At 39.3% G+C, this 17,291-nt stretch overlaps 2 protein-coding genes across 2 annotated transcripts; both read right to left on the bottom strand.

Annotated features, from left to right (window-relative positions):
• Nucleotides 1-3,928: 3,928 nt before the first annotated feature.
• tmx1 (thioredoxin-related transmembrane protein 1) lies at nt 3,929-11,972 on the bottom strand. Its single transcript, XM_069662486.1, has 8 exons — nt 11,760-11,972; nt 11,258-11,373; nt 10,349-10,394; nt 9,846-9,974; nt 9,435-9,480; nt 7,364-7,465; nt 7,177-7,243; nt 3,929-7,017 (listed from the first exon to the last, which is right to left on the bottom strand). Exons 1-8 carry the CDS (start codon nt 11,960-11,962, stop codon nt 6,779-6,781), a joined length of 948 nt encoding a protein of 315 aa, XP_069518587.1. The 5' UTR covers nt 11,963-11,972; the 3' UTR covers nt 3,929-6,778.
• Nucleotides 11,973-13,025: 1,053 nt separating this feature from the next.
• On the bottom strand, nt 13,026-17,032 carry nubpl (nucleotide binding protein-like). The gene is made up of 11 exons (XM_069662176.1): nt 16,903-17,032; nt 15,938-16,082; nt 15,750-15,784; nt 15,370-15,460; nt 15,236-15,275; nt 14,984-15,074; nt 14,799-14,892; nt 14,527-14,612; nt 13,982-14,102; nt 13,591-13,673; nt 13,026-13,315 (listed from the first exon to the last, which is right to left on the bottom strand). Exons 1-11 carry the CDS (start codon nt 17,029-17,031, stop codon nt 13,253-13,255), a joined length of 978 nt encoding a protein of 325 aa, XP_069518277.1. The 5' UTR covers nt 17,032; the 3' UTR covers nt 13,026-13,252.
• Between the last annotated feature and the right edge of the window lie 259 nt (nt 17,033-17,291).

Here is a 17,291-nt window from a genome sequence, read left to right as displayed (position 1 = left end):
CACAGAAAAAATCACAAGCGGCGCCCAGTTAGTGACGCGTTTTCCATCACCCAGCAGTGGTTGGTCTGCCAGAGAGGGTAGGCGGAGCTAAGCGGCTGCTTTTCCGCTCTCTGCAAGTGTTGCGAGTAAACAGTAATCTACTATGGCTGAACAAACAAAGAAAAGATGGATGACTACAGATACAACTTCAAAAATAAGTGAAAATCCAAAGAAAAAGAAACAAACTCGACACTCAGATGAAGCAAACAGTCTAAAAAGGAAAGCGACCGTCAGCGAGGAAAATCAAGAGTTGCAACCGGAGCCAACCGTGGACGTCACACATGTGACGCTGTCTGGAGGACCAGCATGGTGTTTTGAGGTAAAACTTGAATGCCTCCAAAGTAAGCAGTATTTTTTTTCTTTGTGGTTTTGCCACTTCTACTGAAGTAAAGGATCTGACTACTTCGTCTGCTCCTGACCAACGAGAACATATCCAATGTTCTCAGTGAGACCCTCTGAAAACATCCAGCCAGTGGGATTTTCCTTCATCTGGCTGTGAAATATCTTTACATCATCCGTCAGACTGACACTCTCTATCTGAAATGTTAAAAGAATGTATTCCACAATGTCTCACAGAATCAAATATATGCTGTACCCATTTAAAGTAAGGCTAAATAAGGATGTGTCAAAGTTTAGCTAGGTTTCTGAACTAACACTGCTTGGTTAAATGTAGGAAAAGATCCCTGTTTTGGTTGAAAAAAACGAGTGAACTTAGACTGATACAAAGGACACAAACAGGAAGCTCCTGTACCCAAGATGCTGGGGAAAGAGACAACACAATCCGCAGCCATGCTAATGTGTTAGTCTGTCCTTAGACTAAAGCTAATGTCAGCATGCTAATATCCTCACACTTGATGCTACATTTAGATCACCAAAGTCAAAGAATTCACCCTCTTGAATAGAGACCTTTAATATATACAGCACATACTGTATCACAGCATCTGTCTGAGATATTTCCTCATGGTGGCACTAGAGTGAAAGTCAGGGGATCATCAAACTCAGTAGGATTGATCTTTTGGGATTCATGTGTATCTGTACCAAATCTAAGGGCAATCAATTCAGTGTTTGTAGAGATATTTGAGTCTGGATCAAAGGAGTGGACAGATTTAGCAACACTGCATCACCAGCACTGTGCTGCTAGCACGGCTAACTGTTCTGTAATACAGTACAAAACTTCCTCCATTGGTACAATCACTGAAAAACTTTCCTGTTAAAGTGAAAACAAGGACAATAGAAAACCATATGGACCACAGTGAGCTAAATGAACAAGAACCGAATCCACTAAACCAGCAGCGGTGCCATCTGCATCCACTTCACACTGCGGAGCAATAAAACAGCCGGCTGCTCATCCAGTGAAGTGTGTGTCCGATAAATCAAGGCGGCTTCAGTTCAGTGCGATGGCAGCTTTTATAAAGCATCTGCTCGGCCTTTGGCATGTAAAAACACATAATACAATCTGACTACACCGACACGTTAGAAGAGGCACACAGCAGGGGAATCCCTTCCAACACCTTCTTCCGCCTCCTTTATCCTCGGGCACATTAAACTTAACAGAGCGCGTGCAGAGGGCGACTCGAGCTGTAATGACAGCGCTGATTAAAGATCCACTCAGGAGACCGGCTCCCTTCTTAATCCAGGGGGAGAAACACGACTCAAGACATAAAGTGTAGTGCTTTATGTACACTAGATTTTTTATTCTGTATTAATGTATTTTTATCTTCTTTTTTATATTACGTTGTTTTCCTTTTCCAATGCATTTTAAATCTAATGCAACACACTGAATTTCCCTTCTATTGAAAGGTGCTATACAAATTAACTTGCTATGCCTTATAGTTCCAACATGACTGAAAATTAGAGTGAGAGTGACATCTGCTGGCTAGGACTGGGACTCAGTATAATACATTTTCAAATATGACTCCTCTTTTTGTAGGATATTTAGCCCCAACTATTAGGCTATGCGTTGTGTTGTGATGTACATGTTTATCCATCTATCATTTAAAGGCATGGTCGTTTAAAAACTGGTATAAAAAGTTTATGTACTCATGATTTGTCTAACTGAAATGTAGATTCAACTCCAGTAGCCTACTTTTATTTCACAGTTAAGATTGAAATAAGATATTTAACAGCTTAAACAAGTGGTTCACAAGCTTTTTGACTTCTCAGGTGACTCTGGGTTGAAAGCAGTTTTATCAAGAAGACATTTCCCCCTTTTAAATGTTCACAGGGTTTCATTTGAAGAGCTCCTTCACTCAAAAGTTTTTTCTAAAACTGACTTTCAAACGTCCCCAAGGCGAGCTACATTTGAAAGCCATTAACAGTCTAATCTCGGATCCCATCGGCTATAGTCTGAGATGACATAGCCTCTGGGGACACCGGTGAACGCGCTGGGCGGTAAACGATAGTTGACTTCCCGTCAAGACTTTTTTCCGCTCACGTTTTCTTGTGATTTGCTTGTTATTAATGAGTCTTACCTTTGCCGAAATTTCAACATCATGATGCAGATTTGTAAGAAGTAAAAATTACAGCTTTGTAAGGTCTGTCCTCAAGAGAAGAAGAAGAACTTTTAAAATGTTCGTTTTTTGAATGGAGGTCGGATCGATCTGATGCATTCGAGGAAGTCGGGAAATCTGAACGCTGAGCGGCTTTCGTGACACAGGATATGGGAATTCATCGCAAGTGAAAGTTTTAGATTGAGAACAGATCGTTAGCTGAACTTAGATGTCAGATGTTTATAGAGATTAATAAGAAACTAAATCGTCGTCAGATGACGCTGATGGGAGCCGGGATGTCATTACGGCAGATTAGTTCCACCTGTTTTTTCCAGCATACGCCCGCAGTGCTGATACTTGATTGGTCAATATTACTCGGACAGCCAGCATAGTTAAAACAAAACACTTGCCTTCCCGGAAATCCACATCCCTGCCTACAGATTCTACATTTCTATTTAGAATGTATAAATAGCGATTATTTACAGTCTAATAAACACAAAAACCAGCAAAGAAATCTTAAACATTTAGCGCAGCACAGATAAGAGATTACTTGCCAGTAAAGAGAGGGAGAGTTAGCATTAGCATAATGAAAGTTTTGCTAGCAAACATAGTAAAGACCGTGTGAGGTTTTCATGTAAGCCAGACGTTGGAGCTTCCTTCCTTTATCCACAACAACTTCGACCAAACAGTTTAATATCAAAGTAGCTATTTCTGTTAGTTTCACAACCAATAATGCTGTGTCAGCTATACACTGCTACAAGCTAACACAGATAAACAAAGATGCTAATGACACCACATTGATATGTCTGGTATGTTTCATTGATGTGCACTTATGTCTTACCTGTTGTCCACGTGAGCTGGGTGCGAGGCCTGATTTACAATATTCACATGGCGGCCATTTTGCTCTGATGTCAAGCTCAGGGTGGGAAGCTTAAATGCTTTTATAATGTTGTATTGATGTGATTCAAGTTGTAAGTCATACAAAACACAGGGAATCTGGGAGTTTTTTTCATTTGCAAGCTTCCTGATTAATCAGCAACTAAACTAAAACTAACTCAACAACTGAAAAGACAATGTATGGTGAATATGCAATGGGACATGTGGCCAAATTTAAAGGTAAGAATCACCATAAGAGGCCAAATTATCTGATTTTCCCGAAGTCTTTTATATAGTTTTTTGATGGAGAACTTATTGTGTATAGTTTTTAATTATCGGACGACCACTTTGATTTATCAGGTGGCCTTTGTAGGGGTCCAACGCCTAGGTTGGCAACTACTTAATATAGTCAGTCCCATGGGCAAGTTTTCTGCAGCAGCAACTACGTATTATTAGTAAAAATGTTTGCTGTTATATTTGTGTCAGTTAACTATTCGAAGCAACAAATGTGATCAATATGAGACTTTTTTATTGAGTTAACCCTTTATTAAAAGAAATGTCCAAACAATAAGCTTAGAGTGAAGTGTGAATGCTACAAGCTGTTAAGAGTGGTAGGGTAAAAAAACAACCTGTTTTCAACCATCACTGAAATGAGTCAATCGCTTTTCTTGATTATAGAGAAGCAGAAAAAAAATCCCTCATTGAGTTAACAGCGTGAAATGTGTATTAAAAACGTCGCTCATACACACACACCCACACAAACCATGTTTTCTTTACAGGACTGACACGGATACAGGCTGAGCTTAAAGTGGCATAAAAGGGCCAATGTGTTCATGATTTCAATGAGAAACCAAAGCACAATTAATGGCATTCATTTTGAGAAGTTAACTGCAGAAGTTCATCTTTAATTTAACATGTTTAAATGTTAAAAAAAATCTAATTATAATGGGTTAAAACAAGATTACAGTAGGATTAAATTATACCTCCCTTTGTTCATTCAAGTCCTCTTACTGTTCCACAAAGCAGAGCAGCATAAGGACGGATATGCCACGCCTTAAGAATATACTGTTCTGCAGACCTACTCAGAAGTCTGCAACACATCTGGGCTCTTTAAGTAGACACAATATAATAATAAGAGAATAATACTTAAACATAAGAAACAAAAAAGGAAATAAAATGTCCACCGGTTGATTCTGTGAAACATTAAAGGGACAGATTATCTACAGAACATTCCCCAGGCTTTGTGTTTGGAGTGAGTAGAAATCAGCTGCTTCCTAGCATGGTCTACTTTTCTGCAAACTGGCGACAGTGCAGCTCATTGAACGCTGATATTTTGGTGTGATTACTGATCATAGCACAGATGCTGTAAGGAGGGTTCCTGCCCCATATATACCCGTGCAGAGAGGATAATCACAAAACGACTGTATCCTGTGTGTAAGTTATAATAAAGATCAAGATTTTAAACCATTTGTGTCCTTTTTTTTGCTCAAAAGGCAAATGGGTTTTAGTATTAATTGTTTGTGGTAAAATCTGCCATTGCCCTGCTGGATTAAAATTGCCTTCAAAGCATAGACTGTATATAGGAAGTGGACGTAGGAGCCATGACATCACGTTGTTTTGTGGACCACTGTTTTGAAGCTTAGAGTCTTGTATTTTGGCTGTCGCCATCTTGTTTTTCTGGAGCCAGAATTGAAGACATTTAATTACACATTATTAAGCTGTGTCCCAATTCAGGGGGTGTATCCTTTGAAGGACATATTTCAAAACCAATTGCGTCACTGCGGCACGTCAAAGGCTCCTTCAGATGCGGCCGACAAATGCGTCCTTCTTTTCCCGGGCCACGAAGGATCCATCGGGTGCATCCTTCGTGGCCCAATGTCACTCGAGATTCATTGCCTTGAAACTTAAAATTATCTTTAAAATAATAAAGTTGCATGACGTTAGTTATGATAGCTACTTGTTGCTAGGTGACAAGAGCAGCGCTATGTGACGCAATGTTAAGGGCAGGAACAGCTGGCAACGCATCCAGCAAATCCTCTGCAGGCCAAGCCATCTCATTTCAGTTCGGCCTTTGCGGTCTACCCAGGCTACGAACGACGTATCCTTCGTAGCCTGTGTCCTTCAAAGGATGCAGCCCCTGAATTGAGATACAGCTATTATGAGGCCTGTATTCTGATTGACAGGCCACCCTGGCTGCAACTTAATCATAAGGTAGCCATGCCCTCACCCTGAAATGGGACTATTATTTACAAACATCACGCTGTATTGAAGAGGAGTTGAAACAAGTGATTGATTCCTTAACTCGTTAGTAAAATGTTTCCTGAGGTAATAAATTAACTGAGAAGTAATTGTATCATTCTTCTCAAACAGTGGTGTCTCCCCCTGCTGGCCACTAGAAAGAATGCAGATTAAAGGCAGTTTCAAGCCCCAGATGCTACATCCACTTCTTATATACGTCTATGTTCGACATGCATGAGGGACTCAGAGCAAACAAGGCGTTAAATCCAGTTATTTCTTCAGAAGAATCAGTTTTAGTATTTTAAGAGAGTAATGGAGCAGGACGGTGCGGACGCAGAAAGCTACAGGCTGCACACCTTCTCATGTTTTCTACTCACACCATCTGCTGCATTAAATCAGGTCTTAGTTTCAGTTATTATTGACTGACGTCTTTATTAAAACAAGTTGGTTTGGCTGCTCTGTATACAGATACACCAACTGCTCGAGTGTTTGCTATCATATTAAAAAGCACCACAGTAACCACGGGTATCTTAAGGATTATAACTCGCATACAGGGGCCATTTCAGTCCACTCTTTTCTCCACGACGCACTGAATGTTGTGTGCGTACTGTTGTGTTAGGTTGAACCGTCAGAGTTGGTATAATATGAGATAATATGACTGTATGTTTACATTAGCTGAATAGTAAAATTTAACAAGTAACCCAAGCCTGGTATAATAAATCAGAATCATAACCACATAATAAACACACATATCTTTTAAAAAACGATGCATAGCATAAACAACATTGCAAAAATCCATCTCTGCCGCTCTTCATACCTTAACCTCGGCCCGGCCTTTTGTCTCCACGAGTGAAAACAGGTGTCAGGAGTGTTTTTGCTCTTTTTTTCCAGGTGGAGCCTGCTGCTCAGGCAGAGAGAGTCTAAAGCGCTCCCGTTAAAAAACAAGAGAAGGAGAAGAAAAGAAGCGAGGTGTTCCTGGGGCCCAGAGAAGGAGGATGAAGAGGAGGGGGGAGGTTATAGGGGCGAGGGTAAGGGGGCTCCCTGCTGTAAACACTGCTGCTTGGGACCAAAACTCCTTAGACGTCGCTGACTCCGCATTGCTTTTATCTCAAAAGGAGAAGTAGCCGTGTGACTCTCTAGGTGTCCTCCTCCTCGTCCTCCGCCTCACGGTTGGCCACCACCCTCTTCCTCAGAGCTTCATCAGAGAAAGCCTGTCCCTTAGGTTCTGGGCGACCCTCCGGTGACCCTCTCCTCCTCCTCCAGACGTCGCTGTCATCATCCTCTTCTTCCTCTTCGTCGTCGTCCTCCTCTCCGTCGGCTTCATGCTCGTCCTCTTGTCGCTGGATTAACCTCGCCTGCTCCATCGACTGTTTTTCTGCAGGGTAACATTAACAACTGTCAGTAACCAGTTACAAACAAAACCTGACTACTAGTAGATCTATCTATCTTCTATTTTTGGTATCAATGCATACAAGGCGTGTTTTACTCAAGAAATAGAGGATGTATTTGGTCTTTTCTTGTATTAAAAACTCACTCTGGTAGTAATCCTGAGAAGAAAATCGCCGTGAGGGGAAGACAAAGTCTGCGATGAACACCAGTAACTGCAAAGACAGGACAATAACCACTGTTACTTTACTGGCATAGCATGAATACAGTTAGAGCATTCACTACACTCTCACTGTTTTTTAAATATGATGAATAAGTTAAGCACTAGTACTCACCAGTCCCAGAGCGAGGCCAGAGAACAGAGTGGCCAGGCCAAAGATAACATAAGACCCCCAAACAGGAATCCCCAGATGCTCCGTCATGTAGTTATGACAACGCTGGAAAACACAAGAAGAGTTTCACTTTATGTTGCACATGAAAAGTCGTTTACCTCGTCAAATAAATACCATATGGAATATAAGTCTGTCTGATTAATTTGTTCTCTAATCTCAAAAATATTTTAGATACATTAATATTGTTAAATATCTCTATTTTAATAATTGTTACAGTTTGAATCGATAAACAAATCTGGGAACGTGTTGGTGACTTAGAGGTCTCAAAAAAGAGGATAAATTAACAGCTGAATTTAAAGTATTTTGTATATTTTCTCCACATTTACCTCTTCAAATTTGACTCTGGTGATTCTGTAATCTTTCCTTTGGCGCCACCATGAGGCCACTCGTCCAATTTCTAAATATTTAAGATTTTACTTATCGAGTTTAATATACAGCTCCAGAAAAAAATAAGAGACCACTGCAAAAATCTGTTTTCCTCTGGTTATACTTTATATAGGTTTGCGTTTGTGAAAAATTAAAAATTTACTTTTTTTATTTTTTTTAAAATTGTAAACAACATTTCTTTCTACTTTCAAATCAGATACTCCAATTTAGGTTTTTTATTTTCAGAAAACAAACCTCAGGTTTTCAGACCTCAAATAATACAAAGAATCAAGTTCACATTTATGTTTAAACAACAGAATACTAATTTACTAAGTTTTAAGTTCAGCAATCAATATCTGGTGGAATAACCTGGTTTTTAATCACAGCTTTTAATGCGTCTTGGAAGACTTTCACATTGCTGTTGGGTTACGTTTGGCCACTCTTGGCACAAAAAATCAAGCATCTTTGTTCGATGGCTTGTGACCGTCCATCTTCCTCTTGATCACATTTAGGAGGTTTTTAATGGGGTTCAGATCTGGATTGGGCTGGCCGTGACACGAAGAGAGAGACGCTGATTTAAGGAACATTTGGAGTGGTCTCTTATTTTTTTACAGAGCTGTAAACAGACATAAGGGGGGCATATTTTTACAGCCCCCTGCAGACCTGCAGCAGCGATGACCACATAAGAGTTTGTTACTGTAGTAGCTGAATGTTACTGTTAGAAACTCAACTGTGCTTTTTGATTTGGCACTTGATCTGACGCTATTTTCCAGCTATATCACTCGGTTATCACAACATGATTAAAGATGAAGAAGAGGTTCTACACCTTCATCTTTTGTCAACAAATCGTATTAAAAAGCCAAAACCAACAGTGAATTCACTCCACTAAAAAGTGTCTGCATCCTGAGCACCCTGTTGTTTAAAAACTAATTAAAACACATCAATGAGCCAAACTGCTGAACTGTGTTTTTCCACATAATGATATGTGAGGTGTTTTATTATGAGTCAAGATCATTTATACCCTCCTGTAGCCAGAAATACTTCAAGAGCAGCATATTAATCCTCTACTGAAAATAGTCCCCGACAAATGCACCATATCTGCAGCTTGTTGGAATAGCATTTGCTAAAAACTGCAGTTCACAAATGTTACCGAGCTTTTTGAGAAATGAAACTAACAACTTTTTTTTAGAGATTTATGTTTGCATGGGATTTGGGCTGAGAGCCACAGACAGACAGGCAGGCAGGGGAAATCAAAGCATTTGGAGAAACATGCTGCTGGTTTTAGTAATATGGGATTTGCTGAGGGTAAAATAAAAAGAAGCCAACCTAATCCTTTAATAATTGAAATGACAAGTCGTGTACCAGAGGAGAATTTAGCTTTGTCATAACAGCAAACAAAACAGTGGAACAGCTGTGTATGTTTCATGTAATTGAGCCATCTGTCCTACAGCATGAATTGTTTGCACTGCATGTGAGGCCAATTACATATTGTTCTGTCTTTTGTGTCAGCCCTGTATCCCTACTGTTCTTTTAACATGCATTATCATCTGCACGAAAAAGGAAGCCGATTTCCTCGTGCCGTTTAACACCAATCAAGACCTTCTTCTTTGAATCAATATGTTTGTATCATAGTGAAATCCCCACTTACCCGTATGAACATGGAGAGCTTGAACAAGGCAGACATTGAATTCATTCTGCAAAAAAAGAGAGACGACAACAAAGATTCATCAATTTGTAACATCACTACGATGCCTAAACACAGAAACATAAGAAGTACAGGAACGGGAGGGGGAGGGAGTGATTGTAGTTCTGATTTTAAACCAGAACAGCTAAGAATAGAACAAACAGGGCATGTGACTGATGCTGTTTTCTGTTTATTTTCAGAAAGAGATACAGCTGTCATTATGATAAGAAGCAAAGAGCTGACTGATATCATCTAAATACATTTTATGATAGCCAGAAGGTTTTTTTTGTTACCATCTATAAAATATAATAATCTTCAGAGGGGAATGGAAAAATCAGCCTCTACAGATCACACTTAATGATTGTGTAAACTCACAGAAAAGAAGACGGCCCGAGCCAAGAGGAAACAGGCTCCACTGCTCTCCATTTCTGCTCATCGACGAAGCTGAGGAAGTCGTCTTTAGTGCGAGCGCCCTGATACTTCCTGAAGGCGCCGTCCTTACAGCTGAAACACAAACGCAGACACTAACTTTAAAACAGTGCAGCAGTTTATCCTGATACACACCCCACTCATTTATGTTTCCCGAAATGTAATTATATATATATGCTTCAGGGTTTTCTTCTGGCTGGCTGTACTCTGACATGCATCACACTTTGAACAATGTACTTATTTCAAATATTATGTTATATATCAGAAACTCAGTGTATTTATCCTAGCACATAAACAGTTGTTTCTTACTAATGGTTATGTATAAGCAAATTATACAAACACAATATAGTCTTTTCAATGAGATTCTGAGCTTGAAACAGATAAGGGTGCTTCAAAGCAGCCACCAAAAACAGGAAGAAATAATAACCACAAAATAACGAAGAGCTTACTGGTAAATAGTAGGAAGTGAAGTAATGATGAATCGCCCACTCAGACCTTACAGAGGGAGGAGATGAGCAATGTCAGTGTGCAGAAAGAGACGTTTGGCAAGTCTGAAATTCTTTCACTTTAGTTATGAGTCAGACAGGCTGAATGATTGATAGCAGCAACAGAACATCACTGACTTATGCTATTATTGACGTTTTATACAGAGCTGGAAGAATAAACGCATAGAGGTCAAATAAAGTAGCCCTGAAGCATTTACTACAAGACACTCAAACAGATATTTGACTTTTAAAATGTCATTTTAAAGTCGACATGTCACCAGAGAGCTTTTTTCCTAGTGATGAGCATGCTGTCAGTATATCTGAGACTATTAAAGCTGCCAAGACGAAGACATTTTTCAGTGATTGAAACTGATACATCAGAAAACACCACATCAACCATGTGCCATCTTTATACCTTAATATGCTGCCTTCAAAGTACCAATACAATTACACCTTAACTGTATTAGATTTCACCATAACTACAATATCGCTTTATATTTTTTTCTTAAGATAATTATGAACATTTGATGATTTGTCTGATTTGTTTTCTACACAGTCTCTAAAAAAGATTTTCCAGTTTACTTAGTGTATCAAATCTATGTTAATATGCAGTTTCTAAATTATAATTACTGTGAAAGAGACTTGTATCCATAACTCTTAACTGCTACAAAACCTAATTTTGTAACTGCATTTGCAACTGTAATTCTATCTGCAATACATGTCATGCAAGAACAAGGTTCTCACAAATATTGACTAGTTAATTAATACAGTATTGATATCCTGCATTATGTTGACACTGTCTTATTTGTTTCTTTGTTATATGCACAGGAGTGAAAGCTTAGCTGCCAGGTGGGAAAGGACATTGAAGCCTACCAGGTTGATCTGTCACGTCCACCTTTGCTATGTTGACCCCCATGTCCTCCCCCCAGTCCGCAAAATCCTGCCACACCGGCTGTAGCTGCTGGCATGCTGGACACCAGGGTGCGTAGCTGAAAAATATCGAGTTTCACAGGTAAAGCCTTAGATTAACAGAATAAGAACTTCTATCAACGTGTAGATAAACAGTCAGTACAAGCTTAAAGGTACCAATGACCCGATTAGCTGCTTGTGTACTTAATTAGCCTGTTACTAAGCAAACTGGCTAGCATACAGCTCTGTGGTAAGCTTTTTAGCTTAATATGGCAGCTGCTAACCTAGCTGAGACATTGTACCAACTTTTGAGGGTTATAAGAAGGCAGGCACGATTATAACAAAGAGCAAATTATCTATTAAAGTTCAGCAGACTTTAGAAATCATGCATTCCTTCTACGAGTTCAAACAGCATAGTTAGCTCAATGACAGCTTGCTAGCCGTTAGCCGTTAGCAGTGGACTGACAATTCAATCATCCATTCTCCAGTCAGGATTTCCTCCCAGTTGCCGTCGGTCACTTCTCTCAGGCTGTCCCGCTTGGCCGTAACTGGCAGCGACGTTAAACATATCACCAGAAACAAACAGCATATCCACGAGCGGTGTTTTCTTTGCCGTGTAAAAGAAAACATAGTTGAGCCTAAACTGCTGCTCGCGAGCAAACACGCCATGTCTGCCTGATCTGTGAGAGACAGCAGCCCGCCCACTTCCGGTGTGCGCCGTGAAGATAACGTCCGAGTCAAGTGGTAAGATTTAAATTGAGGGCAGGATGTGAAAGTCCGAAATTATCATTAGAACCCAGAAAACAAATTTTTTTTCATGCTGTCATAACATTTTTATTACCTATGCAACAGGCGACCTCAGCTGGTGATAGAACTGCACAGTGCTGAGAAATCACCCAACATTAAAACCAAAAGCATTACTTTTGTTTTTCAAACAAAACTCAGTGCCCGTTATTCAGACAGAATTATCCTTGTTGAAATGTGTTTTGAATGTATTTCCAGAACCCTCATGTATGCTTCTGTTCCTCTGATTCAAAACACATCTGACAGTTTCCAAAACTGCAACAATATTTCCTAAAACAAAGAAGCAAACTGGAAATGAAATAATCACCTTGCTTGGATCAACTGAAACAATGCAAAATGTTTCATCTTAATGCATCTTTGTCATGTTATTTTTATACATAACAAGGACATGTCTGATCTTTTCTGCTTGAACTGACTTAAAACACCTCCACAAACAACCATCAATATGAATGACTTAATTATTCAGATCCTTAAAGGTAAATAATATATATATAAACATGTAAATAACAAGATACAAATACATGCACGACATTAGGATAGTTCTGTTAGGTCCATGTCTGTAAAGATCTAATCAGTTTCAGTTTTCCTGTTAAATCATTAAAATAACAACAAAAAAAAACTTGAATATTTTGCAAACTGCAAGTGTTTTAAAGCTTCAGTTCTGACCTTTATGCAGATTTTGCACAGATTTTTTCACCTTCCAAACCGCAGAGTCAAATCCAAGAGCTCTTCCTCTTTTCTTTATTCACATTTATTCAGATTCAAACTCTGGGTAATGAAGTCTAACTCTATCAAACAGTTACCTTGTGCGGCATCTTAGGGCTATTAATATGTAATGTTAATTTAAATATATATATTAAAAAAATTTACAATCAAAGAATCACAGAAATACTTTTGTTTATCTAATTGTTTTATTAAATATCATCACACAACTAAATGAATCACATTTATTCAGTAATACTGCAGTAGTCATACACAGTAAAGTTAGTGTGCATTGTTGCTAACAGAGCTTTGGATTTAACGTATTGTGCGTTACGACAGAGAAGAAGTTTCTGCTTGCATGTGTTTTGTAGATATTTATGTTTACATATGTGTGCGCCACATGTTCGTTTTACAGGTGCCAACCCAGTCAGCATGCTCTGTTGGAGCTGTCAATCAGGTGCTGACTTCCTGTAGTCTCTGAACCACAACAGATGCCACCTTCTTGTATGCCTCCGCCTGGAGAGTGAACACAGACACACAGACACATTGAATACAGATTAGAATACAACAATATATGTATAGAAATTATAGTATAGAATAGACACGATACAATAGAATAGTACAGTATATAAGTTAGTCAAGAATAGTATCATATGGGAAAGTATAGAATATAAAAATATAATAAACATAAAATATAAAAAACAGTCTTATAGTATAGAAAAGTACTAAATAGAATAAAACAAATAGAGTAGTATAGAATTTAATAGATGAGCATAGAATAGATCAGAGACCTCCGGGCTGTCAGGAGACGACACGACCACTGGCTTTCCTCTGTCTGACATCTCTCTGATGTTGAGATGAAGAGGGATGTCACCTGGAGGGAGACAGAGATAATGAATCACATTAAAGAGGAAATCCATCAAATGTCTTTGAACTGCTTTAGTTTGTTCTGTGGAGTGAAACAGCCATTCATCATTTTGAAAGAAAACTAGATGAAGAAATAACTTCTACCCGCTTGGACAAATAATCATACCTCTACTGTTTGTCTAACTAGCTTGGTGCGACAAACTCTCTCCTGTGCTACATTCAAACTAAGCCAGCACAGACTTTACAGGTATTGTGTCTGGTGCAGCATACCTACCGTCTTTTCTATTTAATGAGTCGATGTCATTCTGTTCTTACCTAGAAATTTGACTCCCAGAGTGTCTGCGAGCTGTCGGGCCCCGTCAGAGCCGAAGATGTGAGTCTGGTGGTTGCAGTTGGGACACTGGAAGACGCTCATGTTCTGCACCAGACCGAGAACCTGCAGGAACACAAACCACAACATTTTTACCCTCCTATAACTTCAACCCTGACTGTGTAGTTACACACTTCACATTTAATTGCTTTACATTGTTTCTCTTTCACAAAGATAGAAAAACCTGATTGTGTGGGACCCCACAAAGATATGAAAACCAGTTGATGTGTGTCACCTCAGGCAGAAGAATCTGTATGTGTGTAAAAATCTAACCAATGATTAAAAAAAAGTGTGCGTGTGTCCTACTGTATTAAAAAAACATCATTTCTATCTTTGTGTTTATCATGTCTACCAAGTCTGTCTGTGCATTGATTGTGTGTGTGTAAAAGGAGGCAGACTCACTCACTGTAAACCAAATCCACCTACGGGTACAAATAAAGTAACCTGAACCTGAACCGATATCCACACACACACAATCGCAGACAATTACCGGCACGTGAACTTTCTTGAACATCTCTGCTCCTCTGCGAGCGTCCAGCAGAGCGATGTCCTGCGGCGTCGACACGATGACTGCACCTGTACAACAAAACACCAGAGGTTGATAGTGTCGTGTATTTACTCAAGTACTGCTTATAAAAACACATTCAAGGTACTTGTACTTTACAGGAAAACTTCTACTCCATTACATCTAAGTAGGGAATTTTGTATCTTTTAGTTGACTGAGTTTGTCTGACAGCTTTAGTTCCCGTGTGTGTGATGTACCTGCTACTGGGATGTTCTGGCTGATTGACAGTTGGACGTCTCCTGTCCCCGGAGGCATGTCGACTACCAGGTAGTCCAACGACCCCCAGTCCACCTATACAGACACACATCTTCATCTATTACATTTTTTTTGTGCAGCCTCAGCCTGACATTACCAAACTATCACTCTGAAAAACCTGCCTCACCTGTCTGAGCAGTTTCTCTATCGCTGACATCACCATCAGCCCCCTCCACACGATTGGAGCCACATCCTCCACCAGGAAACCCATCGACATGCTGAGAGAGAAGAGGAGGGGTTAAAATAAGGTGTTATGACAGGTCACGCAGCAGGTACGAGCTACAATTTAGTTTAGTTTCAGCTCTGCACTTTGAACCTGACGAGTTGAGAGTGAAGCAGGAAAACATGATGGCATTTTGTTTTGACCGGAAAGACTTACCAAGGAACCCCGTAGTTGGTGAGTGGGACCATGAGATTGTCTGGAGGAAAGAGAAAACAGCTGAAGTCAGTTATATTATCAGAAACACCCAAGACCATTATACCACCTCATTAAAGATAAACATTGTGCCGTACTGTCACTGAGCTCCGGGTTTCCCTTTAGGTTCATCAGTTTGGGAATCGACGGACCGTAGACATCAGCATCCAGCAGACCGACTGACTTAGACTAAGAGAGAAACACAAAAGATAGACTCCGTACTCAATACTCTTACACTGTACATCTAGCTAAATGGACTGACTGGATCTGTCGTGTTCAGCACTATCCTACTTTTAAGAATTGCAACACTGTTCTGAACATATTCTGGGCAATAAGCAAACGGATATGTCATTCAACAGTCTACAACAGTAAACTATTTGCACTGATAGGAGGATATAATTTCAGTACAACTTTTTCAGGTCTGATATCTAAAACTACCGAAAAAGAAAAAGAAAAAAAAAACTGTGTGACTTCTTACCGGATCGTTGGCCATTAATCCAAGAGCCAAATTCACTGCAGAGACAAATAAAACAGACATTAATCACCTATGATTAAAAGGCAACAGGCTGGATGATTTTTCAATTATGCATAAAACTACTAAAGCTTTGTACGCAGAATAAAGATAGTGGACGACTCCTCCATTTTATCAGGAAAGTCATGCTGTACCTGCAGTGGTGGACTTGCCAACGCCACCTTTCCCTGAAGCCACAACAATGACCTGTTTGACTCCTGTGATGGGCTTCTGTTTTGGAAGACCTTTCGCCATGTGCTGCTTCTGCCTCTCCTGTAACGCCTTGCTGTCCACCGACCGCTGTGAGAAACAACAACACAAGAGGTACACAATTAAACACATTAAGATTATGAAGTGGTGACTTAAAATTTCTGGATTTCATTAAAGACTTGGCTGGGAAACCTTGATATTTAAATCATCAATTTAACTGTTGCTCCCTTATAATCTTACAAGTAAATTAAGCTTTCTGTAGGTTTCAGAATGCTTTCAGTGTAGATGATCATTGGTGAAATTCTGAACGGTTTTTTTTGAGTCAGTAACAGTTTATAATCTCAATCATTACCAATGTTTTATTGAGCAGATGAAGACGATTAATCAAAACAACTTTTGTGCTGCCAAGTTGTGAAAAACCTTCTCTGTTGGTATTTATCCTCCTCCAGAATGACACTTTGTCTGCACATAACTTATAAAAATAAAGAAAAAAACAACAAGCCAACAACAACGAATTTTAAACTTTAATACGGAATTGTGCAATAATTATTTGGTTAGTTAACAGTCTTTGAACAGGGGTGTTTATAAACCGCACGAATTCAAAAGACACTTCCGGCTGTAAAGTTCAAAATAAAAACCTTGAGAACATTTCCGTATCAAACCAATGTACAAATATATATATCTTAATAACATACGTGACTAAAAATATCAAGTTTAAAATATTTACTCATGTTGAAGTATGTCTTGAATATGAGTTTTAATTTTAAGTAAATGTTATGCACTTGTCGCTTTTATTTTTTTACCACTTCCGGTACAGTTCTTGCTGTCTGTCCAACTTAACTTTAAAATGAAGCTTTTTAGCTAGCATAACTACAGCCGAGCTGTGCTGTGAAACAGACGGTTTTCTTACCTGGCAGCGAATGAACTGTAGACACGACGCAGGTCCGTGGTTTAGTTCTGTCCCTGTTCTTGAAACAGAGCCTTTATTAACAGAATTTCTCAGTAAATGGGACAGTCTGCTGTAAGTGTAATGCGCCATGTTTAGCTGTTTAGATCGATTCTCCTCAGCTCGCTAGCCTGGGGCGTATCAAGCTTGCGCAAAATACGCATACGCGGCTGTATGTCTGTTTGTGCATGTTTTTTAATTTTGTATTTGTGTTTACACGACCCCCTCGAAAATAAGATGCTGCCTCTCAAGGGGCTATCCTTTGAATAAATTGAAATGTGACAGTTTAAATTTTTTATTTTGGGTTATCTGGTCATAAATAATTTAAATAAATAAATAAATTCAATGTCTAA

Source organism: Semicossyphus pulcher, unplaced genomic scaffold (assembly GCF_022749685.1).
Source record: "Semicossyphus pulcher isolate SPU_LCO1_2020_fin unplaced genomic scaffold, fSemPul1.0.p SCAF_14, whole genome shotgun sequence".
In the NCBI taxonomy this organism is placed as follows: domain Eukaryota; kingdom Metazoa; phylum Chordata; class Actinopteri; order Labriformes; family Labridae; genus Semicossyphus; species Semicossyphus pulcher.
The sequence above is the reverse complement of the archived record's forward strand: the minus strand, read 5'-3'. Positions and strand labels throughout refer to the sequence as shown.